This window comes from Phycodurus eques, chromosome 10 (genome assembly GCF_024500275.1).
Source record: "Phycodurus eques isolate BA_2022a chromosome 10, UOR_Pequ_1.1, whole genome shotgun sequence".
Taxonomy (NCBI): domain Eukaryota; kingdom Metazoa; phylum Chordata; class Actinopteri; order Syngnathiformes; family Syngnathidae; genus Phycodurus; species Phycodurus eques.
In genome coordinates this window covers 2,564,191-2,591,836 of record NC_084534.1, presented here as the reverse complement: position 1 = coordinate 2,591,836, position 27,646 = coordinate 2,564,191, and the positions used below count along the sequence as shown (strand labels likewise).

At 41.4% G+C, this 27,646-nt stretch overlaps 1 protein-coding gene across 7 annotated transcripts in view; it reads right to left on the bottom strand.

Moving 5' to 3' along the window:
- Positions 1-27,646, bottom strand: part of usp48 (ubiquitin specific peptidase 48) — a 97,740-nt gene that overhangs the window by 4,175 nt on the left and 65,919 nt on the right. For 6 of the 7 annotated variants that reach the window (XM_061689198.1, XM_061689200.1, XM_061689199.1 and 3 more), the window contains 6 exons: positions 14,710-14,840; positions 11,356-11,462; positions 6,965-7,072; positions 3,425-3,607; positions 2,811-2,936; positions 2,637-2,685 (listed from right to left, as the gene is read on the bottom strand). In XM_061689198.1, the coding sequence (XP_061545182.1) occupies positions 2,637-2,685; positions 2,811-2,936; positions 3,425-3,607; positions 6,965-7,072; positions 11,356-11,462; positions 14,710-14,840 (704 nt within the window). Of the gene's footprint in view, positions 1-2,636; positions 2,686-2,810; positions 2,937-3,424; positions 3,608-6,964; positions 7,073-11,355; positions 11,463-13,705; positions 13,774-14,709; positions 14,841-27,646 lie in introns of those variants that run through there. The other variant, XM_061689201.1, reaches the window with a different exon arrangement.

Below are 27,646 nucleotides of genomic sequence, written 5' to 3'. Positions count from 1 at the left end.
CGTGCATACAAGCATTTCCATGCAAAATGATTTATCAGCTTGGAAGTATGCTGTGGGACGTGCGTAAATTTACACCCAGCTCTAACCATGCGTACACACAAAACCTTGTAGGACACTGAAACTAAGAGGGTCACCAAAGTAATCCGAGTGCACATCCAGCTCTTGTCGTAACTGGGATTTATGGACACCGGGACATTTTAACGGGAGATTGGAGACATATGCGGCATTTCACAATCAACTATAAACCTGGTCGCAATTTACATTCAGTTGCCAAACAGACATCATTAACAAGCCAAAATTAAACAAGGGTCTCCCAAACATATTTCAGTCTTTGCACCCACATTTCAACTGAAGCACCATCACACAGCCACCTCTCCAAGACGCTTCTATACCTCCACAGGTAAAGTATGTCATCGGGACCAACTGCAGTTCGATTTTTCATCCTCTTTATTGCCTGCCCCCTTACAAATCAGTGCTACTTCATGGTCCACAAAAATTGCCTCTCCGTCCACTCCTCAAAGTACTCTTTCCATCTGACAAAAACCTGCTTCACATCATTTCCATCTCTCCATCTCTGTCTGCCCAAGCTGCATAGCTCCTTTTCTGTCTCTTGACTGTCCAACCACTACAAGTGATCGTATTCCTCGTTTGGCCTTTGCCACCTCTATCACTCACCTCACGTCACATCTCTTTGTATTCTTGTCTCTCATCCTCAGTCCCACTTTTTCGTAGCTAACCTCGTTCCCTGTATGCGGTCCTGCACCTCCTGGTTCCACCCAGTACTCTCCTGCCTGTCTGTCTGATTACCTTGTCTGCAATGGTTCACTCTTCTCGAAGCTCCTTCTGCCCACCAAGAGCTTGTCTCACCTCTTCCATGAAAGCCACACAACACTTTGCTTTCTCTTTCTCTGCTCTGCCTCTGTCGGTTTAATCATACTCATTACCAGAGTTCTCTTAGACACCGCTATCCTATGATCTACACCAGTGGTACCCAACCCCCGGTCCGGTCCGCTCGGCATTTGTTACCGGGCCGGATAGAAAGAATGACCAATTTATATCATTTCCATTGTATTGCGTTTCGCATGTCAAATGTGTTTTATTTTGAAAACTGAACGGATCTTCTCCACCGCAACAGCTGTACGTCTCAACTGACACGACAAGGCTGCACAGAACGCTCCTATTTCCGCCTCCAGCCGTCTCGCTGACGGCGGCCAAACTCAAAGAACCAATCCTTTCATAAACTGATTCAGTTCATTACGTTCACTGAAAAGATTCGTTCTTTTGAACGAAACATTCCTGAACGAAACAACACTAGACTGCACTTCTGTCACGTGATATGTTACTAAAAATAAGGCCGTATGACCTCAAAGAAAAAGAAAACTTATTTTAATAGAAGGTATCAGGGGTCCTACTTAAAATACAGGTTTATCTCAACAAGTAACTCTCTCGTACCGAGTCCGCTCTGCATAATACTGTATGTGGCGACAAGGTAGCCAACGATCACGTGGAGACCAAGCACCCTGGACTAAAAGATAAGCCGTTGAGTTTTTTGAAAGAAAAAGAGATCAACTCTATACCCTGGTACCATTTCCAATATCCTATCTTTGAAGCAGGCTTTTCTGCAGTGACAGTAACGAAGACAAAATTCTGGAGCAGACTGGATATAAGGAACAAGCACAGGGCTCACACTGATTCTGCGTTATGGTGAGTTGTTGTATTTAACATGTTTTTAAGCCGGTTGTATTCATTTACTTTTTGCTGTGTGTGTGTGTGTACATATATATACCAGGGTTCAATTCCCGTCCCCGCCTGTCTGAAGTTTGCATGTTCTCCCCGTGCCTGCGTGGGTTTTCTCCGGGCACTCCAGTTTCCTCCCACATCCCAAAGCCATGCATGGTAGGTTAATTGAGAACTCTAAATTGTCCGTAGGTGTGAATGTGAGTGCGAATGGTTGTTTGTTTATACGTGCCCTGCGATTGGCTGGCAACCAGTTCAGGGTGTACCCCACCTCCTGCCCGATGATAGCTGGGATAGGCTGCAGCACTCCTGGGACCCTTGTGAGGATAAGCGGCTCAGAGAATGGATGGATATATATGCCACACATTGACAGCCGGTCCGTGAGGGAAAAAATGCCTACTCTAAACCAGTCCGCAGTGCAAAAAAGGTTGGGGAACACTGCTTTACACTCTACATTCTCCCTTACAGTCACCTATTTCCTTCAGATTACATCGTTTGCACAAGACGTAGTCTATCTGTGTGCTTCTACCTACACTCTTGTGGGTCACCTTATATTCCTGCCTCTTCTCAAAGAAAATGTTCACTACGGCCTTCTCCATTCTTTTGGTAAGGTATACCACCATCTGTCCCTCAAAGTTCCTATCCTGGATACAAGACGTACACGTCTTCATCGCCCCTGTTTCCTGCCCCAATCACTACACACACACGATCTGCCGCTCTCTGCCTTGGATCGCTCTGAACTTCTCCGTCTTGCTCCTTCCAGAATGTCTCTCTTTTAGTTTGCATCCTACCTATGGTGCGCAACCACTAATAACAATAAAGATGACACCCTTGATTTCAAGCTTCAACCTCATTTCTGACACTCTTTCTGACACACCTCTATTATTCAGGATACTCACCTTGATAGACGTCATCCATTGCTGCAAAATCAGCTATTGGCTCATCAGCCTGAGATAACACAGTAGCGTGAAATGCTTTTAATTTTGTGATTTTCTGAAAAATCCATGTGGAACACAAACCAAAGCACAACTGAAAAACATAAAAGGTGGAAATAGGTGGACTGCGATGCTTACCTTTAGAGAGATGATACTCTCTGGAATGACACCCAAAGTACCCAATGTGGCTGAGTCGTCTGTCAGACTTTTCCCATCAATGGATAGGTTTTGGTCAAACGGCGCCACAGAGAACGCATGCATAATCTAGAGTGTTGCGAGCACAGCAAATGAAGACCAGATTTCTTGGTATCTTACAGGAGAAAAATTATTAAACACTTTTTATAAGCCTATGTAAATTAGTGATCCCAAGCCTACGTAAATTAGTGATATCAGAATATGAGAACTCAATCCCCAGGTCTTTCTTCCATTTCATAATAATAATAATAATAATGCATTACACATATATCGCTTTTGTAAGCACTCAAAAACATTTTACAATTTCATGCATTATTCATTCAGTCTTCAGTCACACCTGGTGGTGACAAACTACTTGTGTAGTCACAGCTGCCCTGGAGCAGTCTGATGGAAGCATGGCTGCCATTCTGCGCCTACGGCACCGACGACCACCACCAAACATCCAACCACATTCATTCATGGACAATGTGGATCAAGTGTCTTGCGCAGGGACACAATGCTCATTTCATTCCAATGCTTGTTTTGTACAACAAATAAGCTATTGTGGGTGGGCTTACCTGAATTTTCAGCTCTTTGAGGGTCTGATTTGCCGAAACAATGAGGGCTTTTTCACCTCTGAGTTTCCGGTGCCGAGTGCTTCTCCTGATTACACTGAGTTTGGTTGTGTTGGTTCCTGGAGAAGCCACTCCTTCGGCGATATTGCCGTCATTTAGTTTAAGCCGCTTTGCACCATCTTCTGACTGGAAAAATAACAATAATAATACTGTATATTATAAATAAAAAAGGTGTCTTGTAATAGATGCAACTGTGTTGATCCACAATAGTCTGACATCACCAAGGGGCTATGACTTGGGGGGGGGGGGGAAATAGAGATGTATGGTTCTGGGTTACATAGCGATAACATATAAACTGATTGAGCTGTGCTTTACTGCTGTTGTTTTTTGTAAAGTAGAGTGTAAACTGTTGACTGAACACAGTATTGGTATTTTTAATAATAGGTGTTAAGGATGTTCCCATTCAATTTAGGTAAGAAGCCCCATAATTTTTTATGTGAAAATGAAAAAAAGTCTGGAGTGCATCCACTAAGTATTCACAGCGCTTCACATTTTCCACACATTGTTATAGCCTTATTCCAAAATGTATTATTTTCGCCTAAGAAATCACATGCACATAAGGTTTTCAGTTCAAGTGCATCCTGGTTCCACTGGTCATCCTTCAGATGTTTCTACAGGTTAATGGGAGTCCACCTGTGGTAAATTCAGTTGACATGAATTTGACAGGCACATGCCTGTTTATATAAGGTCTCACAGTTGACAATGCATGTCAGAGCAACAACCAAGCGAAAAGTCAACGGAATTGTCTATAGACCTCCTAGACAGGATTGTCATGAGGCACAGATCTGGGAAAGGGTACAAAAGAAAAAACCTGCCGGTTTGAAGGTCCCAAATGAGCACAGTGGCCTCGATCTTCCACAAATGGAAGACGTTGAGAACCACTAAGACTTCCTGGAGCTGCCTGCCCATTCTAAACTGAGGGATCGGGGATCAGGGCCCTCGTCAGGGAGGTTACCAAGAGCCCCATGGGTACTCTGTCACAATTCCAGCGTTCCTCTGTGGAAAGTACACTGGTCTGATGAAACTAAGATTTAAAGGGAAAGTTTGCAATGTTAAAATTTTGAATGAATTTCAAAAATCAAAAACCTTTTTCCATTATGAGATGTGTGTAGAAAATTGATGAAAAAAAAAAATCATCTATCCATTTTCTACCGCTTATCCGAGGTCGGGTTGCGGAGGCAGTAGCTTTAGCAGGGACGCCCAGACTTTCCTCTCCCCAGCCACTTCATCCAGCTCTTCCGGGGTGATCCCGAGGCGTTCCCAGGCCAGCCGAAAGACATAGTCTCTCCAGCGTGTCCTGGGTCGTCCCAGGGGTCTCCTGTGGGACGTGCCCGGAACACCTCACCAGGGAGGCGTCCGGGAGGAATCCGAATCAGATGCCCCAGCCACCTCATCTGACCCCTCTCGATGTGGAGGAGCAGCGACTCTACTCTGAGATCCTCCCGGATGACCGAGCTTCTCACCCTTTCTCTAAGGGAGAGCCCGGACACCCTGCGGAGGAGACTAATTTCGGCCGCTTGTATCCGGGATCTTGTTCTTTCGGTCACGACCCACAGCTCGTGACCATAGGTGAGGGTAGGAACATAGATCGACCGGTAAATTGAGAGCTTCGCCTTTCGGCTTAGCTCCTTCTTTACCACAACGGACCGATACAAAGTCCGCATCACTGCAGACGCTACACCGATCCGCCTGTCGATGTCCCGTTCCAATCTTCCCTCACTCGTGAACAAGACCCCAAGATAGTTAAACTCCTCGACTTGGGGCAGGATCTCATCCCCGACCTGGAGAGGGCACGCCACCCTTTTCTGACTGAGGACCATGGTCTCAGATTTGGGGGTGCCGATTCTCATCCCAGCCGCTTCACACTCTGCTGCGAGCAGAGTCGAGGTCAGCAGCGCCCCATCCCCACTATACACAGTGTTGATGGTGCACTGCTTCCCCCTCGTGAGACGACGGATGGTGGACCAGAATTTCCTCGAAGCTGTCCGGAAGTCTTTTTCCATGGCCTCACAGAACTCCTCCAATACACAAGTTTTTGCTTCAGCGACCACCAAAGCTCCATTCCGCTTGGCCAGCCAGTACTCATCAGCTGACTCAGGAGCCTCACAGGCCAAAAAGGCCCGATAGGACTCCTTCTTCCGCTTGACGGCATCCCTCACCGTTGGTGTCCACCAACGGGTTCGGAGATTGCCGCCACGACAGGCACAAACCACCTTACGGCCAACAGCTCCAGTCGGCCGACTCAGCAATGGAAACGTGGAACATCGATGTCCCCCGCCTCACCCGGAACATGAGCAAAGTTCTGTCGGAGGTGGGAGTTGAAACTCCTTCTGACAGGGGATTCTGCCAGACGTTCCCAGCAGACACTCATAATACGTTTGGGCCCGCCACATCGGACCGGCATCTTCCCCCAGCATCGGAGCCAACTCACCACCAGGTTGTGATCAGTTGACAGCTCCGCCACTCTCTTCACCTAAGTGTCCAAGACATGCAGTCGCAAGTCCGATGGCACGACCACAAAGTCGATCATCGTACTTCGTTTCCTGGTGCGAAGTGCACGTATGGACACCCTTATGCTTGACCATGGTGTTCGTTATGGACAATCCATGATGAGCACAGAACTCCAATAAATAGAACATCGCTCGGGTTCTTTTCAGGGGTGCCGTCTCTCCCGATCACGCCCTTCCACGTCTCACTGTCATTGCCCACGTGAGCATTGAAATCCCCGAGCAGAACAATGGAGTCCCCAGCGGGAGCGCTCTCCAGCACCTCTTCCAAGGACTCCAAAAAGGGTGGGTACTCTGAACTGCTGTTTGGTTCATAGGCACTAACAACAGTCAAGACCCGTCCCCCCACCCGAAGGCGGAGGGAGGCTGCCCTCTCGTCCACCGGGGTGAACCCCAACGTACAGGTGCCGAGCCGGCGGGGGGCAATAAGTATACCCACACCTGCTCGGCGCCTCTCACCGTGGGTAACTCCTGAGTGGAAGAGAGTCCAACAAAAATCATATTTTGGTATATAGCTATAAAATAAGAACATGTGGAAGAAGTAAAACAATACTTTGCAGATGCAGTGTATGTGTAAGCACATCAGAATCTGTAAATTCAAACCCAGGTTTCATTCAGATGTGATCCAGACTGAATTTGGCAACATTTTAAATGTAGCATGGAAAACAAAATTTAACATGATCAGATTTTTTAATGTTGAAATGATCCACGATCAGCCGAATGTATACTCATGGAATTTTAAAATGTGTGCTCTTTAAGCTTTTGCTGGCCAATTCATCCTCATCAAAGCAAAATAAGATGTGGGCAGATAATTATTCAAATTGCTACATTATACTTTTGAGATGACAAATGAGATTGTTAATCTCTTCAGTGCAAACATAAGCACTAAAATCAGATTGTGATAGAGATGCATCTTTCATTGCCAATCCCTCCAGTAGTCGAGGAGTAGCTAAACTACAACTTAGTGCTGATTTACCTGGCTGAAGTCTGGATCTCTCTCTCCAGCTACCTTTGGTTGCTCTTCCTTCTCCTCCTCTGCCTCAGAGCTGCTGGCGTTCAGCTCTGGAACTGCTTCTTTAATTATCTATTCAAAACGCAACATTGTCATTTGGCTGTTGAGGTGCATTAGCAAAATCATATTTGACATACAGTTGTGAGAAAAGGTGTTTGCCCGCTTTCTGATTTCTTATTTTTTTGCATGTTTGTCACAAACGTTTCCCATCCATCCATTTTCTGTATCGCTTATTCTCACGAGGATCATGGGCGTGCTGGAGCTTATCCCAGCTATCTTCAGGCGAGAGGCGGGGTACACTCGGAAGTGTTCGCCAGCCAATCGCAGGGCACATATAAACATCATCAAACAAATTTCAATATTAGTCAAACACAAAACAAGTAAACACAAAATGCAGTTTTTACATGCAAGTTTTATTATTTGCCAATCATTTTGCCAGAAGACAACTTGATGATCCCCAAGACTTTTGGGAAAATACTCTGTGGTCTGATGAGACAAAAGTTGAACTTTTGGGAAAGTGTGAGACGATTACATTACATCTGGCGTAATAGTGACACCGCATTTAGGAGAAAATATCATACCAACAGTAAAATATGGTGGTAGTTGTGTGATGGTCTGCAGCTGTTTTGCTGCTTGAGGAAGACTTTCTGTGATAAATGGAACCATGAATTCTGCTGTCTACCCAAAAAATCCTCAAGGAGAAAGTCTGGCCATCTGTTCGTGACCTCAAGTTGAAACGGACTTGGGTTCTGCAGCAGGACAATGATCCAAAACACCAGCAAGTCCTCCTCTGACTGGCTGAAGAAAAACAAAATAGAGACTTTGCAGTGGCCTCGTCAAAGTCCTGACCTGAATCCTACTGAGATGCTGTGGCATAACAACCTGAATACGACTGAGATGCTGTGGCATGACCTTAAAAAGGGGGTTCATGCTTGAAAACACTCCAATGTGGCTGAAATTACAACAATTCTAAAAAGATGAGTGGGCTAAAATTAATCCACAGCGTTGCAAGCGACTCATTGCAAGTTATCGCTTGATTGCAGTTGTTGCTGTTAAAGGTGGCCCAACCAGTTGTTAGGTTTAGGGGGCAATCACTTTTCCTCACACAGGGCCATGTAGGTTTAGATTTTTTTCTCCCTTAATAATAAAAATCTTCATTTAAAAACTGCATTTTGTGTTTACTTGTTTTATCTTTGATTAATATTTTAATTTATTAGATGATGGGAAACATTTAACTCATTCCCTGCCAATGCCGTCCAAAGGCGTCATTCAGAATCGAGCTATCTCGGTATCAAACCTCTGGATAGCTGCAATGAGGTATGGCACCCTGTAGAGGGCAACAATGCCTTGAGATGAACATCCTTCCCTCAGATAAAAGAAGAGGAGAAGAAGGAGGGCGCGTGGATGAGAAGACAATGAGAAGATTCAAGCAGAATGGCGGAAAAGAAAAGACAAAATGAAAAAAAAATCTTAAAAAAAAAAAAAAAAAAAAAGCTTTCAGTACTAGAAATGTATTGCCCCAAGGCAAGAAAAATATTCCTGCGACCGACGGGAATGACGCCTTATATCATGCGGGGGAATGAAGGATGACGGGTTCAAGCCGATCGCTTTGTTGCAAAGCTATTGCCGAAAATGCCGGGCCATACGGCGAGATGCTCTCAACCGCTTGCCAGCTGATTGTCTGCCGATCAGGATTTGAGTAAATGGGATCCAGAATCGTGATGAGTGAAATCCCTCTGGATCACCAGGAAACAGCTTCCTCCGGATGATAATGGAGACGAAGGTAACTCATTTGCAGCTTGCGTTGGCTACATTTAGCGAGAAAATAAGCTCCTTCAATCCTTGTTACATAAACATAATTTAGTCCCACTAGTTCACATTACAATGGAACATCTGTTGCCAGTACTGATTTGAATTTTCCATTTATAGCTCGTCCATCTTGCAGCAATTCAACACCCACGAGTCGAACGTCTTTTTTTTAACCCTTGCAAAACATATCATCAATAAAAAGAATTCTCTAGTAATCGTATGTAGTTTTTAAAACTTACATGTTATGCATCCAGCAGCACTTCGACTCCCATTGCAGTATGCAGTGCAAACCACGCAGTCCACGTCCCACTACAGCAATTTCAACAATGTATTTTTATAGTAATATTTCTAAAGTTGTGCTCCGAGCAGAAGTAGGGACTGGTTTCAAGGAGATTAAGAACCACACAAGATCCCATTCAGCGCCACGAAAGGATAAATTCCAGATGTGGATAAAACTTTGCAAGATTTTATGCGCAAGGTAATAAAAACCTGGGGCCTCATGTACAAAGACTTGCGTGGATTTCCTAGTAAAACTTGGCGTACGCTCAAATCCTGTCTGCTCATGAATCCAAGCACATTTCCTTCGTACATTCCAATCAACGTGGAAATGAGTGCACATGTTGGAGTAGCCGACTCCCCCGTCCACGCCCATATTTGAATATGCAAATCACATTTAAATGAACCCTGCACCTGAGATGCCGATCTCTGCATGATCAGGGAAAAAGGAAAATGAGCAAGGTAATGAAGAAAAATATTTTTTCTGAATGTGAAGTTGCTCAATGAAGTAGAGGTGCGCAAGAAAATCCTCTTTGGCACGCTGTCCTCCGGCGTTAACAACACGCGAAAGAGAGAGAATGGGACAGCCCCTGTGCGGCTGTCAATGCTGTGGATACTGTATAGCGCGCACATGCTGAACTGAAAAAGAAGTGGTCAGACATTAAGGTGGATGTGAAGCGGAGGACAGCTGCCCACTGCCAAAGTGTGGACAAAACAGGTGGAGGAACCGGCGCGGAGGGCATCACCCCGTTCGAGGAGAGAATCGCTGCGATCATGGGTGACACTGCTCTCACATGTGGCTGACTCTTATCACCCCACAAGGTTAATACCATGTATTTTTATAACTCATAACAAATGTGCTCATACAGTAAACTACACTCAGCCCTGTGAGATAAAGGGTTCATGCGTAAATGTTGTATGTGTGGTATTTGTAATAAATCTTTTGAATTCAAATAGAAGCACATCAGCATATCAAAAAGGATATCAAAAACTTTGACTCCTTTTTGATTACTCAATTTATTATTTTAATACACAGGAGTAGTAGACACGCACGCTGAAAAAAAATATTTTTTTTTTAGGAGAAGAGGGGTAAATTATGTCAATTGAAACACATTTTAATAATGTGCAACTGATGCACATGTTCAAATGAAGTAAATTCAAAGGGCTCTTTTTTTCAGTGCATGTGCTGGAGTCACGAAGCGATTGTGAGGCCATAGGCAGCATAAATGATCGCCTTGATCAATTAATAGGTGTCCTCACAAATATCAGGGGTTCATTAAATACTCCGGTTAACAAATTGCCTCAATTGCATTGTTGAAATCAAACGTTGCCGGGCATGAATTGTTCATCAGTGCTAATTGTTCATGTCTCTCTGATGTGCAGCTTTATGAGAACAGTTTCCCAGTATCACCAAAGCACCAAAAGCTGCAGAAACGTGCGTACGCCAGCCATGCAGTTGGCGTGAGGCACCGCACATTTCCACGGTCATGTCACTCTTGATACATCTGAACTTTGCCGTGAAAAAGAACGGACGCCGCATTTTTGTGCGTACGCACCTTTTGTACATGAGGCCCCTGGACTAATTGAGAAAACGGTAGAGGAGGAGAATTAGGAGGAAGAAAGTGTAAGTGTGGGAGCCCCCTTTGTTCATGCAATTTTGTCTAATGTAAATTCTGTACATAGTTATACTTGTAAATAAATTATTTTCCTGTCAAAAGTACTTTATTGTTTTATGTTCAGATGTTTGAGATTTTCACTTAAGAAAAAAAATATTGGTGTCAAAGTCATTGTTCTGCTTGATCTGTCTGCTTTCACAAAAAGTCTGTTTTCTCAGTTTTTTCCCTCCAGAAACAGATTTGGCTGAAGGTTGACTATACTTCACTGCTGATTACTTAAGAATGGTATGTTCTAGAGACAAACTTTTTTTCGAATGAAAGAAGAGTCTGATCTTTCTTTTGGTAGTTTTGGTGTTTACATCATAGTCATAGCTCACAATATTCTGTGGGGCTTGAAAAATGAGGAATGAGGAAATTGCTCGAATATGCCTGGGAGTCTAAGGGGTTCCGTGATCAGGAAATGGCTGGCAGGGTTGCTCGAAAATGCCTGGCAGTCTAGGGGTTCCCTGCTCAGGAAACGGCTGGCAGGGAATAGGTGTGACAAACATGCAAAAAAAAACAAGAAATCCGGAAGGGGGCAAACACTTTTTCACACCATTGTAGCTCGTTTTCGATTAATCAAACATTAAATTCAAATGTATGGATTTGTCATACCCTTTTGTCGTCAATAATTTTACGGATGTAAACTGTGGCTTGGGTGTATTCTCTGAGGTCTTTCTGTTGTTGGAAAAGGAACCCCTCTCTGCACTCCCAGCAGAGATCTGGATACATTACCACAAATAGACAAGCAGTGGGTTCACTGTGATGGGTAAAATGCAGAGAACACATTTCGTGCCCATGCATGCATGACAATAAAGGTGATTGTTCTTCTTCTAAACACAACATAAATCCACCATGGTAAAACAAAAGCAATATCCGAGTCACAGTGCTGCCTTGAAGCTTGGATTATAAAATGGTAGATGGTAATTTAAAGAATGGATTTCTCCAAAACTGTACGATCTTTAAGTACAAACCCCAATTCCAGTGAAGTTGAGACATGCAACATGTAAATGAAAATTCAAATCCATCTCAAACTATATTCAATTGACTACAAAGGCAAGCTATTTTATGTTCAAACTGATAGACTTTGGTCTGATAACAATCCGGATCCAGTGATTTGTTGCCCCTGTCCCAGCTTTTTTAAATTGTGTTGCAGGCATCAAATTCAAGAGAATATTTGCAAAAAAACAATGTAACGTTCATCAGTTTGAACATCAAACTGATGAACATCATATTTGGTCTTGGTTGTGTATTCAATTAAATATAGATTGGGAAAGGATTTGCAAATCATTGTATTCCATTTTTATTTACATTTTACACAATATCTCAACTTCACTGGAATTGAGGTTTTTTATTATTTGTAATGAAACAACATTTCTAGGTTAACAAAAGTATTGGAACATCCATCCATCAATTTTCTGTACCGCTCATCCGAAGCCTATCCCAGCTATCTTCGGGGGAGAGGCGGGGTACACCCTGAACTGGTTGCCAGCCAATCGCAGGGCACATAGAAACAAACAACCATTCGCACTCACTTTCACACCTACGGGCAATTTAGAGTCTTCAATCTACCTACCACGCAGGTGTTCGGGATGTGGGAGGAAACCGGCGTACCCAGAGAAAACCCACGCAGGCACGGGAGAACATGCAAACTCCACATAGATGAGGCCGGGATTTGAACCCCTGACCTCAGAACTGTGAGGCAGAGGTGCTAACCAGTCGTCCACCGTGCCGCCGTATTGGAACAGACACTTAAAATAGATTTAAGTGAGTGAGACAATATTTAGTTGCAAATATTTTGCTTGCAGTGTGGTCAGTCTAAAAATTAACTAAATTCACTTCTTGCCCCTGATTAGCTCTTTGTTGTTTTGGCATTGTTTTGGATCATTATCTTGCTGCATAATGAAGGATCTTGGCTGGTTGTCTTTTTTCCCCCCCAAATTTTTCTGTAGACTTCAGAATTCATTTTGCTAATTTTACTTTCCATAGCTTTGGAAAAGATTGACCTTTTTCTCATCAGTCCATGAAACTTCCAAGTTGCAGCCTTGCATTCCTATGGTTCTTGCTAATTTGTTTAAATCTTCCAGTGTAGCATCTGTACTTTTGTTCATGTTCATGACCTTCAATCCCCTGCTCTCTGGGAGACTGTTGCTGATGTTACTAATAAAACAAAAAAGGTGCTAACTCCTACGACGTGTATTGGATACAGATACAAATTAGGGTTGGGCATCGTTTGAATTTCAGCGATTTGGGGGTCCTTATTTCGATTCCGGTTCCCAACGATTCTCTATTCCGATTCTTTTAGGGGGCTGAGTAAAAAAAAAGTTTGCATGGTTAAAATAAAGCGTGTCCAAATTATGAACATCCATTTTCTTAGCAGCCCATAGCATAGACTAAAATGAACATTTGACTCAGGGTTCTTTATGACCAGTATCAATATCAAACTTATAAACTAAAAGGCAATGTGTGTGGAACTAACCCAATTGAGTTAATATTTATTAATTCATGTTTCAGCTAAAAGTTAAAATCATTATTTGGGACTGTTTTAACCTGACTTCCTGTTTTAAGCTTGTAGCCTTTTATTTTGAAGGGTACGCACTGCAACTCAGCATTTTGGCACGAACAATAACTTCACACGGCAGTGGTGATATATATATCTCCCCCAATGGATGGAACCAAATGCTATAAAACATTGATTCCTTTCCTTACCCACCGAGGAGGCACAAGTTTAGTGTTTGTGATACTGTGAGACGTTTATGTGAATTTTGTCCCAATTCATTTTGATGTAAACATGCTACGGTGATGTTTTAGCTCATTGTTAAGCTTTTTTTCCCCGTCATCGGCTCTTATGTTGGTTTAAAGACTAAAATAAACGCTAAAAACAATCAGTGCAAAAGTGCAACCAACCATTTACCCTGTTCGCTGTCTCAATGTTGGCATAGACCTATTTTATCATTTCACTCACCCAATTGACAGAGTTGACTTCACTGAAGCTCCGCGCGGTGTAGGCTGAGGCTCGGAGCGCGTCAGACCCTACACATCGTGAAAGACTCATTTGAACAATATAATCTTATTCCAAGCGTTGCACTGAGGCGACATTAATTTTAACAAAGTTAAGACACACTTTTGTTCGCCGCCGCCGTTGGGCACAAGCACGTCTCTGTGCGCATTGGTCTTCGTTGGTTTTCGCCACTGCTTCTTCGGGGACGGCGGACAAGGCATCGAAACTGGGAACCGAATTTTTTTTTATTTGAACGATTCCAGGAGAACTGGAATGTTAGTCCCGGTTCCAATCGGTTCTTGATGCCCAACCCTAATACAAATACATGGAAATATCCATCCATCCATTTTCTGAGCCGCTTCTCCTCACTAGGGTCCGGGGCGTGCTGGAGCCTATCCCAGCTATCATCGGGCAGGAGGTGGGGAACACCCTGAACTGGTTGCGAGCCAATCGCGGGGCACATACAAACAAACAACCATTCGCACTCACATTCACACCTACGGGCAATTTAGAGTTTTCAATTAACCTACCATGTTAGGTTGAAGTCCCATGTCTTTGGAATGTGGGAGGAAACCGGAGTGCCCGGAGAAAACCCACGCAGGCAAGGGGAGAACATGACAGGCGGGAACGGGAATTGAACTCCGTTCCTCAGAACTGTGAAGCAGACGCTCTAACCCCAATCCCCACCGTGCCGCCTACATGGAAATATGTAAAACCCAAACGTTTTCATAAATGAATTGCCCTTACGGTTTCAATACTTTTGGAGGGTTGAGTACAGTCCAAAAACATAGAAAATTATGCTTCTGTTGCAGCCAAATGTATGTGTAGTCTTTTTTTAAATATATATAATGATTGAAACAGAGACAGTTCCTATATCAGGCTACAGCAGGTGCTTAAGAAGTTGCTCTGTGAAACCAAAGCAAGACTTGTCCCTCAGATGAAACATTTTCCCTGTTTTATACTCTTACCAGGCTGAGTGGTGTATTTAGTGGTGGGACCCAGGGATGTGGTCTGTTTGAAGCAGTGGATGGAGATGGGCTGGTCAACAATGAAGAGTTTGCTGATTACCTCCCATTCACTGGGCCAGAGCAGAGCGATGCTGTGCAGGACAAAACAAACTGTATGAGCCGACATTCATGTTATTCATGAAATCATTTTGGGCATGAAAAAGTAATCAGTCTCCTTATAAATCTTGTCTTAAATGTTGCTTGGAATCGTACTTTTTTCGGGTCATGCTTTCTTCCAATTCAAAAAAGGTTGTCTGCTTTAATAGTTACTTGCAAATAGTTAAACTAAATAAAAAAGCACAGGAATAGTCATCAGACGTTATTGTGAAGTAATTAACATTCAAAGCAGAAAGATTATGATAAAGTACTTTTTTCAAGGGTTATGGAGAGTTTCAAGGGCATGACAGTCATAGGGTTGAGGAAAGTGTTGGGTCTGTTAAGACTTTTTGGGCAGGTTTACAGGTGTCAGTAGTGCCTAGGGCATGGAGTTCAATGCGTGGATCCCCCCTGGAATAAGACAAATAGTGACTTGGATGTGATATGTTCCTAACAATACACGTTCTTTGCTATGTTTGAAAGCAAGCCCCTTTTCATCTCTCCCTGACCCGATGACACATTCCACAAAGGTTAAGGAAAGGTGGTATAAAGGTTAAGAGCTGGTGAGGAGATATGACTTTTCGGAGAGGCCATAAGTCACATTTTCAAAAACGAAGGCGCTGATTGGCGGGAGATCTGTGTATCTGTCTGAGCTAATTTGAAATTGAATTTGTCAAACTGAATGTGAATTGAGAAGCCAATGTGAAAATATATAAATTTTCATTGAGGATCAAATAATCTTACATTCAGATGCAAGTTTATTGAACTTCAGTTTCAAACTCATAAAACTAAAGTTCAATTAAACTGAGTTCAATTTAAAATTAAACAATACAAATTAAAATTATGTAATTCAAATTCAGTTATTTTAATGCAATTATCCAAGTTTAACAATTCAAATTCAAATATAAATGATTTAAATTCAGTTTCTGGTGGCACACATTTCACCCCATCCACATCTGGCCCTACCCACTGTGGCGAGATTTTATATGGTGCACCACTTTGGCTGTAATTTACATACACTTACAAAATAAATCAAATAGTATTGTTTTTACCATTGTGAGTTTGTCTTGGCGAAAGATAAAATAATGAAAGTCCATTGTATACTCTGTCTCCTCCTTCAGCCGTCACCTTAACGTGGTGGAGGGGTTTGTGTGTCCCAGTGATCCAAGGAGCTAAGTTGTCTGGGGCTCAATGGAAAACGGTTCCTCGGTGAGGGACCAGAAAAAGCACAGCTAAATGACCCCCTATGATGAGTAAATTGGTGGAATCACCTTTTCCCTTGCCGGACGCAGGTCACCGGGAGCCAGGGAGGTGAGGCTGGAAGGCAAGCGTCTGGTGGCCGGGTCTGCACCCATGAGGCACAGCCCGAAAGGTTAACTTGGATCCCCCTTCCCATGGGCTCACCAACTCTGGGAGGAGCCAAGGGGTGGGAGGACGGGTACTGACTGTTGTTTGTGCCTATGCACCAAACAGCAGTTCAGAGTACCCACCCTTTTTGGAGTCCTTGGACGGGGTGCTGGAGAGCGCTCCCGCTGGGGACTCCATTGTTCTGCTTGGGTACTTCAATGGTCACTTGCGCATTGACAGTGAGAGCTGGAAGGGCGTGATTGGGAGGAAACCCCCTGATTAGAATCAGAGCAGAGTTCTGTTATTGGAGGAGTTCAAGTATCTTAGGGTCTTGTTCACGAGTAAGGGAAGAATGGAACGGGAGGGAGTCAGGCGGATCGGTGCAGCATCTGCAGTGATGCATATTTTGAATCGGTCTGTTGTGGTGAAGAAGGAGCTAAGCCCAAAGGCCAAAGCTCTCAATTTATCTACGTTCCTACCCTCACCTAAGGTCACAGGCTGCGGGTCATGACCGAAAGAACAAGATCTCGGATACAAGCGGCCGAAATTAGTTTTCTCTGCACGGTGTCCGGGTTCTCCCTTAGAGACAGGTTGAGAAGCTCGATCATCTGGGAGGCGCTCAGAGTAGAGCCTACACATTGAGAGGAGCCAGACGAGGAGGCTCGGGCATCTGATTAGGATGCATCCTGGACGCCTGGCGAGGTGGTCCGGGCATGTCCCACCGGGAGGAGGAAATGAAGTCGCATGTTTACATTCAAGCTTACAGAGAAAGTCCCACTCGTAGATGTGAACAATAGGTACAGTAGATATGACATGACGTGCATGCTTACGACGACCCGAAGCTAGCGGGGGCGCATTCCATGTTTGTTAACGGCAGAAAAAACAAAATACACTATATTACCACAAGCATTCGCTCACCTGCCTTAAATGGCACGAACTGAAGTGACATCCCATTCCTTATCGATAGGGTTAACAATGACGTCAGTCCATCCTTTGCAGATACATGATATGATGGACCGTAGGTGATGAAAGCCAGAAATTTCTTGCAATTGCTCATTGTGAAACGTTCTTAAACTATTGGACTATTTGCTCACGCCGTTGTCCACAAAGTGGCGCACCTCGCCCCATCCTTGCTCCTACAACTGAGCCTTTCAGGGATGCTCATTTTATAACCAATCATGACACTCACCTGTTTCCAATTAACCTGTTGACCCATGAAATGTTCCAAACAGGTGTTTCTTTTAGCATTCCTCAATTTTCCCCAGTCTTTTGTTGCCCCTGTCCTAGCTTTTTTGTGTGTTGCAGGCATCAAATTCAAAATGAGAAAATATTTCCCCCCCAAAAAAGGTTCATCAGTTTGAACATGTACTGTATTCAATTGAAAATACACTATATTTATAAGTATTCACTCACTTGCCTTGACTCACACATGAACGTAAGTGACCTTCCATTCCTAATTGATAGGGTTCAATATGACGTTGGTCGACCCTTTGCAGCTATAACAGCTTCAACTCTTCTGAGAAGGCTTTACACAAAGTTTAGGAGTCTGTTTTGACCATTTTTCCAGAAACACATTTGTGAGGTCAAAGACTGATGTTGGATGAGAAGGCCTGGCTCTCTGCTGTAATTCATCTCAAAGGTGTCCTATCCTGTTGATGTCAGGACTCTGTTAAGGCCAGTCAAGTTCATCCACACCAAACTCTCTCATCCATATCTTTACAGACCTTGCTTTGTGCACTGATGCACAAAAGGTGGATGGACGTTATATTAAACCCTATTGATTAAGAAGGAGATGTCACTTCAGATGATATGTTAGTCATGGCAGGGGAGCAAATACTTTTGTCAATACAGTGTAACAAGGATTGTCTGCACATTGCATACTAGGCTTTTCACGATCAGGATTTTTGGGGCCGATCAGCGAGTTTAAAAAACTGATAACCGATCCGATCACAAGATGGAGCAATGTGTCTATTTAAATGACTTGTTCATTTACTGTATATACTTGTGTACTTAATTGCTCAAAAAATATATTTACAATAAATAATGTATCTTTGTTCATCTATTTATGCCAGTGAGGCATAGTGACAGACAGAACAAATGAATGGTCTTCTATTAGATGGCAGGAAGTACATACAGTAATGAATGTATCCACTTTTTGTGACATTTTGGTTTGTGGGTGTGCCGTAAGACTTTTCAATTGTAAAATATGTGCCTTGGCTCCATAAAGGTTGGAAATCACTGTTCTAGTCAGATCATGTATTCTAATCAGTCAGGTCAAACCAACATAACAACATGACAGAAATAATGGGTGCTAACTTACTGTAATCAAATTACTTTAAATTACTGTAATTTCTCGTGTATAATGCGCACCCCCCCCCCCCCCCAAAGAAAATTGTCAAAAGTCAATAGTGCGCATTATACGTAGATATAGGGGAAAATGAAAAAAATAAAAATAAAAAACTCACATTATATAAATGTATGCTGTCATCTAGAGGTTATGAAAAATCTGTACACTTTCATTCCAATGTCACTGCCCCCTAGAGGTTATGAGAAAGGTGTACACTTTCATTCTAATATGCCGCCACCTAGAGGTTTTGAAAAATGTGTAGCCTATACTTTCATGCCAATATGACAGGGGTACGTAAGACTGCATATATATACAGTTGTGCTCATAACTTTACATACCCTGGCAGAATGTGAATTTTCTTTTGTATTATTATTTTTTTATGAATACGACTGATGACTGACCAACAACCATCAATAATTTCTTTATGGTTATGTTTTGTTTTATAATGCTTTTCTGAAATGCATGACAGTTTAATTTGAATCCCATTAAAATAAAATTAAATGTGTTTTGCCTAGCCCTTTATGTTTTCTTCAAAGAATTGTACCCATTTTACAAATTCTGCCTGGGTAATCAAACACATGAGCACAACTGTGTGTTTTCTTATTTACTAAATAAAAGTAGGGCTGTGAATTTCAAAATACAGGTAATGTTTTGATCATATGGGTAGAAACAAAATCATGCATTGTAACAATACATTATACATAGGTTGAAGGGTTTTCCAGAATTTTGAGGTCAACTTTGGGGGTGCGTATTATACATGGGTGTGCATTATACACGAGAAATTACGGTACTTCACACACACCAAAACTTTAGAGCATGGTTCGACACAACGCCTGCATGTTCGGTTACAACCGTTAGTGCCAGCACTAGCTTGCTAGGCTACATAATGTTTTGTTGCCTGCTTGCGAGCGGTACCGTATTAAAAGTATGTGAACATACCTCAAGCAAGCCTTAAACGAACGTCCTCTCCCGAGCACCGGTGACCACCAACATGTTTCCCCATTTTGTTCTTATAAACACACGGCGCGATCCATTATTGTTGTTGTCGCCATGGTAACGAGTGTATCCGGTTGCGTTTGAGTTGACAAGACAAAGCCCAATGATCGTAAAAAACGTGATGCGGTGGTATAGGAATACAAGATTTTATTGCAGTAGTCTGACATAGTGCAATCGTGAAAGACCAAATGGTCTTGTAGTCTGATCCAAGCATGACGTATTGTCTGTCTTACACCGCCGACGTTTTTTTTTTTTTTTTTTTTTTTTTTAAATAACTTTATTGGTGATCATATATTTACAGTACGTCAAAAGACACGCGACAAGGCTAAAAATAAACTAGCTTTTGGATTCAAATATACCGTACATGACAGCGACGTGGAGTAAATGTCTTTTCCGGTCATTGATCGGATCGGCGAATTATTATTACAATCATTAAAGCCGATCAGCATAAAATGCTAATTATCGGCCGATACCGATCAGCTGTAAAGTCTATTGCATACTGTACAATGATCACAATGAAGGACTAGGAGTAACCTTTTAAAGGTAAGATAACCTAATTTGTCTTAAATTTTCAAATGCTCTTGATTGATATATTTTTATTAAATAGAAATGTATTTGATATATTTTTGTTCAGGGAAGTTGACAGACTTTTGTTTTTATAAGTCGCCTCTTTAACGTGAAATCCAGAAACACTGTCATTATTATTTTTAATATAAAAACAATTACCGTAATTTCTCGTGTATAATGCGCACTCATGAACAATACGCACCCCCAAAGTTGACCTCGAAACCCTTCTACCTATGGATAATGCATTTTTACAATGCATGATTTTGCTTCTACCCATATGATCAAAACGAAGTATCTGTATTTTGTTTTTTCTCTCCAAAGAATTATTCTGAAGTTAAGCACTTGGTTTGAACACTTAATCCATTTTTAAATTTAATTGCGCTTATTGTGAAATTCACTGTCCTACTTTTATTAAATTAGAAAACACACAGTTGTGCTCATGTTTGATTACCCAGGCAGAATTTGTAAGATGGGTACAATTCTTTAAATAAAACATCAAGGACCAGGCGAAACACATTTTATTTTAATGGGATTCTAATTAAACGGTCAAGCATTTCAGAAAAGCATTACCATTAAACAAAACATAACCATAAAGAAATGATTGATGATGTTTATTCTTCAGTCATATTTAAAAAAAAAAAAAAAGTATATTTCACAAATTCTGCCAGTGTATGTAAACTTATGAGCACAACTGTACATATCTGCAGTCATACGTACCCCTTTCATATTGGAATGAAAGTGTCGGCGACACCTTTTTTAACCACAAGGTGGCGGTTTCATTTTGGAATGAGAGTGTACTGCTTTTTCATAACCACTCGATAGTGGCAAAAATGTGCATTATAAATGAGAAATTACGGTATTTGTTGCATCAAAAAAGGTTATATATTTTATTTTTAATAAAAAACTTTAAACATTAACTGTTGAAAATGCACTTCAAATAAAGTTTTGGCAAAATCGGTTGTCATTTTTATGTTGAGGCTGAGCTGTTCACATCTTCTGAATATAATTAATAAAGTTAATTGTACTCTAACTCAGGGATCTCATTTGATGTGTGTGAGACGCACAAAACAGGATCACAAAGTAAAGTCAATCTGCGTCCAAGGACGCAATGCTACGGATTAGTATTCCGGCGTGGTGCTGAAAATCCGGTGTATGAATTATTTTTGACAAGACAGGGTCCTGTAGTGCGACTAATTTAGTCGCATATGGTGAATGAATGGTGCGGCAAAAAAAAGAGGGTCCATTCTGTTCGCCAAGCCATTTGAGGAAGAAAAATCTCTGCGACTTGAAAGCAGACAGAAACATGAAACCCATCTGAGTCTCTGAACCAATAATAGATATTGAAGGGAGGCAGGGGTGTTAAGGGGGGACCCACTCACCCTCGTGTGTGCCTTTCAAATGTGGCCATAAGCGTACTCAAAGCTAAGTTTTCTGACGGCGAGCCGGTAGATGCAGGGTTACAGGAAGTTGAAAAAGTTGAGCGGCATAAGTGGAAGTACCGTAATTTATCGTGTATAATGCGCACCCATGTATAATACGCACCCCCAAAGCTGACCTAAAAATTATGGAAAACCCTTCTACCTATGTATAATGCATTTTTAGAATGCATGATTTTTCTTCTACCTATATCATGAAAATGAAGTATTTTCTGTATTTTGTTAGTTTTTTCAAGTAATTATTCTGAAGTTAAACACTTTATTTGAATAATACTTTTTATTTACATATTTTTAAATTCACAGTCCTACTTTTATTTAGGAAATGAGAAAGCAAACAGTTGTGCTCAGATATTTGATTACCTAGGCAGAATTTGTAAGAAACCATGAAAGACGAGGCAAATTCCATTTAATTTTATTTTAATGGGTTTCAAAATAAACTGTCAAGCATTTCAGAAATGCATTATCATTAAACAAAACATAACCACAAAGAAATTAATGATGGTTGTTGCTCAGTCATCAGTCGTATTAAAAAAATATATATATATTTCACAAATTCTGCCTGGGTATGTAAACTTATGAGCACAATTGTACATATATGCAGTCATATGTACCCATGTCATATTGGAATGAAAGTGTAGGCTACACCTTTTTCATAACCTCTAGGTGGCTGTGGCATGCTAGAATGGAAGTGTACGACTTTTTCATAACCTCTAGAGGGTGGTGCCATATTGGAATGAAAGTGTACAGCTTTTTCATAACCTCTAGATGGCGGCATACGTTTACAAAATGTGAAAGTTTTTTTTCATTTTCCCCGATACCTATGTATAATGCGCACTCTTGACTTTTGACAATTGTTTGGGAGGAGAAAATGTGCATTATACAAAAGAAATTATGGGAGTTCCAAAGCCTAAAGCTACCCGACGATGTGGGAAAATGTTTTCATTCAAGCCAGATGAACACGGGGCCATTCCGCTAATGCCTGGATCAGACTACAAGACAAATGTGGTTTTTCATGATGACACTATGTCAGACTACTGTCAAAAAATGTTGCCAGAGCTTGGTAAGCCACTGGCAACACTACATGACATTTATTACAATACCGCTGTATCCCGTCTTTTACGATTACTGGGCTTTATCTTGTCAAATCAAAGACTGTCAGGGAGGCGGAACCAGAAAACGTGTCACCGACCAACGCGACTGGATACACCCGTTACCATGGGGAAGATAACAACAATAGATTGCACCAATATATTGTATTACGTTGGGGGGGATAAAAACAACAGAGGAAAAACGTGGCGTCGTTACCGGTGCTCGAGAGTGGGGTGTCCATTCAAGAAGGTACTGTATGTTCACGTACTTTTAATACAATACGGCTCGCAAGCCGGCAACATAATGTTATGTAGCCTAGCAAGCTAGTGCTAGCACTAACGTTTGTACGTCAACATGCCGGCGTTCTGTTCAATCATTCGCTAAAGCTTGGGTAAACATTGGTTCATGCGCATAAATAAATGTTGACACGAGCGCCCGATTATGTTGACAACAGGGAACAAGGGAGGCGAAGCGCCAGTCGCAATCGCAATCCTATTGGTGGACCTTCACTGTCGAGAGTAGTCCATGTCACACTACACAGAAGATATAAAAAAAAATAAAAAAAATAAAAAACATGCTAGACTTTTCATTTTGGCGTCGTAGGGGCAAAACCTTGGTCGTGTATTATGTCACAATACAAGAAGTTTTTTCGTTGCCGACAAAATATGTCAGGCACGACAATCGGGCCACTATCGGGCCTAAAATTCTGTAGGCTGATCTCGGCATGCCAAATTTGTATGAAGTTGCAACAAAGACAACACAACTTAAAACCTCAAAGTGACAAAATCAATTTTAAACACAACCATCCCACCATCATCTTGAAATTACAGCAATGCAAATACAAACGTGACAGCATATATGTCGCACGTATAATCAATCACATCACATACAGTATAGCATTACTCACTATTTTAAGAGATGTAGCCATTGAACATGTTGACAAAGCAGTGTTTAAAGAAAGGCTACAGACTTTTGAAAATTAGTACAAATCTTGAGTCAAAACAGGTTGCTTTGATCTACTTGTGCTGTTATTAATGTTGCTATACTTAACCAACTGGGAACTTGATTGGCAGTATATTGCCTGTCAAGGCATGAATGTGTGCAATCTGTTGATCTGTGCCAAATGTTTGTTCAAGTGCTTATATTTTTTATTTATCTAAGATATTTATGTTTCTACATTGCAATGTTAATTGTTATTTAAAAGGATGTACTTAAATTATTATGCTCTAATATCACTCAGTGGCATAAAAAACAATGATACTATCATTTGCCGTGATAGTTTTTGGGAAAATACTGCATATCGTCCTAAAAATGTAAAATTAAAAACCTAAACATAATATATTGAGAGAGAAAGCAATGGATGACACAAAAATATTGTAAAAACAGTATAAAAAATAGCGTCACAACTGTAATAAAAATAAATAAATCTACAATATAGCGGGACAGCGAAGCAAGAAACCGTGATATAGTGTAGGATTACTGTATCTGTAATCCGTGATAAATTCCAGGGCTGAGTTTCATTGTGGATCATGGGATTCATAGTTTCAAGTGTAAAATGATCTATGTAACTTAGTTACTTTTAAAATCAAGTAATCAGTAAAGTAACAAAGTAACTTTTTTACGGTAACTGTGGGAACACTGGTCATTACTGCTCATCATCATCATCATCATGAGAGTGACTCGCTATGGCGACCCCTGATGGGACAAACCAAAAGTCGCAACAACTTTACCTCTTTCTCCCATCTTTCCACCTCTTCTTTTTCTTTCCTGCGCTCCGGACAGTTAGGTCATTTTGACGTTTACACGGTTCTCTGTAGTCCCATCAATTAATTCCCTACATCTTCCGACAGTATGGCATTAGATTTGTGCCACAATTAAAGAGAATATTCTTGAAGTCTCTGCACCATTTGCACAATTGTCACTAGGGTTGGGCATCGATATGCGAGAACCGATTGGAACAGAGACTAACGTTCCGGTTCTCACGGAATCGTTCAAATTTAAAAATTTTGGTTCACAGTTTCGATGCCTACAGTCTGCCGACCTCGAAGAAGAGTGGTGAAAACCCACAAAGAAGAACACGCACGAAGATGTGGTTGTGCCCAACGGCAGCGGCGAAAAAGAGTGTGTCTTTAGTTTGTTAAAATAAATGACCAGTCACTTCACTTGGAATGAGATTATATTGTGCAAAGGAGGTTTTCACGATGTGTAGAAGTCTGACGCACTCCCTCCTGCTCCGAGCCTCAGACGACACCGTGCGGCACTTTAGTCAAATCAAATTGGGTAAGTGAAACAATAAAATACGTCTATGCCAACATTGAGGCACCTAACAAGGTAAACTTTGGTTGCAGTTTTGCACTGATGGTTTTTAGCATTTATTTTAGTCTTCAACCCAACGTAAGAGCCAATGACAGAAAAAAAAGCCTAACATTGAGCCAAAATGTCAAAGGTCAAACTAGTAACTTTACATCACAATGAATTGGGAAAAAATTCACATAAACGTCGTCTCACAGTACCACCAACACTAACCTTGTGCCTCATCGGTGGGTAGGTAAAGGAATCAACGTTTTACAGCATTTGGGTCCATTCATTACTCCTTTTCTTGCCTTCTAGGTTTACTTTCGTTTTCAAAATTCACCGATGTCGTGTGAAGTTACTTTTCGTGCCAAAATGTTGAGTTCCGGTGCGTACGCTACAAAATAAAAGACTACAAGCTTAAAACAGGAGGTCAAGATGAAACTTGCAAATATAAACAATTTGACGTGATAAGAGAGTCACAAATAACAGTTTTAACAATGCTATATTTAAGTTTTAGCTTGAAACATTCAATTCATGAATATTAAGTCAATTGGTTAGTTCCACACACCTTGCCTTTTAGTTCATAGGTTTGATATTGACACTGGTTATACAGAACCGTGAGTCAAATGTTCATTTTACTCTATGCTGCGGGCTGCTCAGAAAAAGGATGTTCATAATTTGGACACCCTTTATATAAACCATACAAAGTTTTTTGACCCAGGCCCTTAAAAGAATCGTAATAGAGAATCTTTTGGAACCAGAATCGAAATGAGTAACCTTAATCGGGACCGGAATCGCTCAAATTCAAACAATGCCCAACCCTAATTGTCACTGTACCAGATTATCACTCTATTAGTCATTTCAAACTACCCTAAAGCAAAGCAAATTTATTTATATAGCGCATTTCATACACAAGGTAAGTCAATGTGCTTTACATAATTAAAAGCATTTAAAAACAAAGAAATAAAACAGCTTATAAACATTTAAAACAAATAGAATAAAATAAAAAATACAATTAAAACAGCGTACAGTGCAAGAAATATTTAAAAGTGGAAATGCTCTAGAAAGCATGGGAAAAAAGAAGAGTTTTTAACTTGGACTGAAAAACATGCACACTTGGGACTGACGTCACTTCTGTTGGCAACTTATTCCATTTGTGTGCAGCATAATAGCTAAATGCTGCATCACCAAGTTTTGCTTTGGACTGTGTGCTCCACCATTTGACCTGAGTCTATCGATCTCAGAGCCTACTGGGTTTATATCCCATTAGCATTTCATTCATGTATGCAGGACCTAAACCATTTATAGTGATTTATAGACCAGTAGCAGAACTTTAAAATATATTCTAAAGCTGACTGGAAGCCAGTGTAAAGACTTTAGAATTGGAGTAATATGCTCTGACCTCTTTGTTCTGGTCAGAACCCGAGCTGCCGCATTCTGAATGAGCTGCAGCTGTTTAATGCTCTTTTAGGGAGTCCAGTCAGAAGACCATTACAATAGTCTACTTGAGATAAAAGCATGGATGTCTGCTTGACACATGCAAGCCTTCACTCTGGATATGTTCTTCAGATGGTAGAAGGCAGTTTTAGTAATTGATTTGATAAGACTGCTGAAAGTCAGGTCGGAATCTATCAGAACACCAAGGTTTCGGACTTGGTCTTTGGTTTTTAAAGAGAGTGACTCCAGGTATTTACTAAGAGCAACTCTAAATTGCTAGAGGACTGTGCTTCATTGGCAAATTTGTAAAAGTTCCAGAACAGTCGAGAAATAAAGTTATTGACATCTATCAGTCTGGAAGAGGTTACAAAAGCCATTTCTAAAGCTTTCGGATTCCAGCAAACCATAGGGAGAGCCATTATCCTCACATGGAGAAAACATGGAACAGTGGTGAACCTGCCCAGGAACGGCCGGCCTACAAAGATTAGCCCAACAGAAGAGCAATAACTCATCCAGGAGGGCACAAAGGAACTCAGGACAACTCAAGAGCTGCAGGCCTCCCTTGCCTCAGTTAAGGTCAGTGTTCATGATACAACAATAAGGAAGAGACTGGGCAAAAATGGCATCCATGGCAGAGTTCCAATGCGAAAACCACTCCTAACCAAAAATAACATCAAGGCTCGTCTAACTTTGCAAAAAAACAACAACAACTGAATGATTCCCAAGATTTTGGGAGACTATTACATTGCCGTGAAAAAGGATTGGCCACCTCCTCAAATTCCTAGATTTTTGCAGTCATATTTTTTATTTATTATTATTATTTTTTTAAATATCACAAATATTATCCAAGTGAACTTAAAATGTTGCTCTTAAATGGTGATTTCATTTATTAAGGAAAAAAATTTAATGGGCTACTTCGCTCCTTCATACAAATGTAAATATCAGACAAATATATCCAAAGTGAACTTAAAATGCTGTTTTCAATGGTGATTCCATTTATTAAGGAAAAAAACATATTCAGTTACTAAGTTACCTGGCCCTGTGTGAAAAAGTAATGGCCCCCTAAACCTAGTAACTTGTTGGGCCAAACTCAGCAGCAAAAACTGAACTCAAGTGTTTTCTTTAACTGGCAATGAATCTTTCACATCCCTGTGGAGGTATTTTGGCCCACTCTTCCTTGCAGAATTGTTTGAATTCGGGAAAAATTGAGTCTTTTAGAGCATGAACGGACTTACTAAGGTCATGCCACTGCATTTCAATCTGTTTCAAGTCTGGACTTTGACTAGGC